This window comes from Alligator sinensis, unplaced genomic scaffold, assembly GCF_000455745.1.
Source record: "Alligator sinensis unplaced genomic scaffold, ASM45574v1 scaffold1989_1, whole genome shotgun sequence".
Taxonomy (NCBI): Eukaryota; Metazoa; Chordata; order Crocodylia; family Alligatoridae; genus Alligator; species Alligator sinensis.
The window spans coordinates 22,945-24,046 of NW_005843986.1; the positions used below are offsets into that span (position 1 = coordinate 22,945).

Genomic DNA, 1,102 nt, shown 5'->3' on the forward strand with positions numbered 1-1,102 from the left:
TTAAAGTAATGGACAAACAAAGGAAGAGGGTGTTGTGTGCATGCTCTTACTCTGGGGAGTTGGGGGCGGTCGTGCATTTCTACGTGAACAGCGGGAAAGCCAGAAACAAGTACCTCCCGCGCCCAGCGGAGGTCACCATGCTAGCACCACCAAGCACCGCTGCTGTAATGTCTAAAGGAGCCATCTGTCAGGTTGTATTGCAGGGAGGAACTTGTAATAATTTCTATTACAGTTTTCTTGTTATTAAATCAGCAAGGGGCCATGTCAAACATTGGGGGTCTTTGGCAAAAAAAGACTATTGAGAGTTTCCACAGGCTGAATTTCAGAGGGTGGAACAACACCCGTCTGCACACATGACAGCACAAGCTATTTGAGGTCAGCACCCTGAAATGGCAGCACAGGGCACGTCTGCAGTTTCCAGGCTCCCTTTCACCCTGGGCATGGAGCATTTGTGAGAGGGGAGTCGGGTGGAGGGGACAGCCACAACTCACCTGGCAGCACGTCCTGTGACTTCCGCATTTCCCCACGATCCTCATCATCACGGACCCAGAGCTCCACCTGTCCTCGCTGGATGCGGAAGATCAAGTCAGGAGCAGGGCCTCGATATCCTGTTTGGGCAGTGGTTAGAGAGTTTAACTATTGGTACTAGATGCAGAACAAGCAACTGAAATTTGGGAAATGGAGCCAATGAACTCAAGGATTATACAAAGGACTTGAAGGACAAGGGAAGATGGACATTTAGGATGGAAGGGAAGGCATAGCAGGGGGAAGAGGATGGTCCTTTTCAACCAGGTAGTGGACATGTGGTCATAGGAAGCAAATACCAGTGCAATTCCAGGCAAATGACTGGAAATGAGTTTGGACAGGACACACTAGGCAAGAGAGGGAGGAAATCAGAATAACTGCCCAAGGAATGGCTGTTACTGCATTCTTAGACACAAAGACTGGCAAATGATATGATCATGGTGAGAAGGCAAAGGGAAATCCTGTTATCAAGGATGAAGACTCCAGGGAAGGCGGCTGGATCAAAAGGAGGAGGAATATATACAAGTATGAGATGTGAGAGATCTAATCATGGACAGAGCAGTGGGGAGCAAAGGGA

At 48.8% G+C, this 1,102-nt stretch overlaps 1 protein-coding gene across 1 annotated transcript in view; it reads right to left on the reverse strand.

The window, feature by feature from the left end:
* Positions 1–608, reverse strand: part of LOC112549009 (zinc finger protein 180-like) — a gene marked incomplete at its 5' end in the record, with an annotated part of 5,431 nt that extends 4,823 nt beyond the window's left edge. Inside the window, one exon of the mRNA XM_025195821.1 lies at positions 492–608. Coding sequence (XP_025051606.1) covers positions 492–608 — 117 coding nt within the window. The remainder of the gene's footprint in view (positions 1–491) is intronic.
* Between the last annotated feature and the right edge of the window lie 494 nt (positions 609–1,102).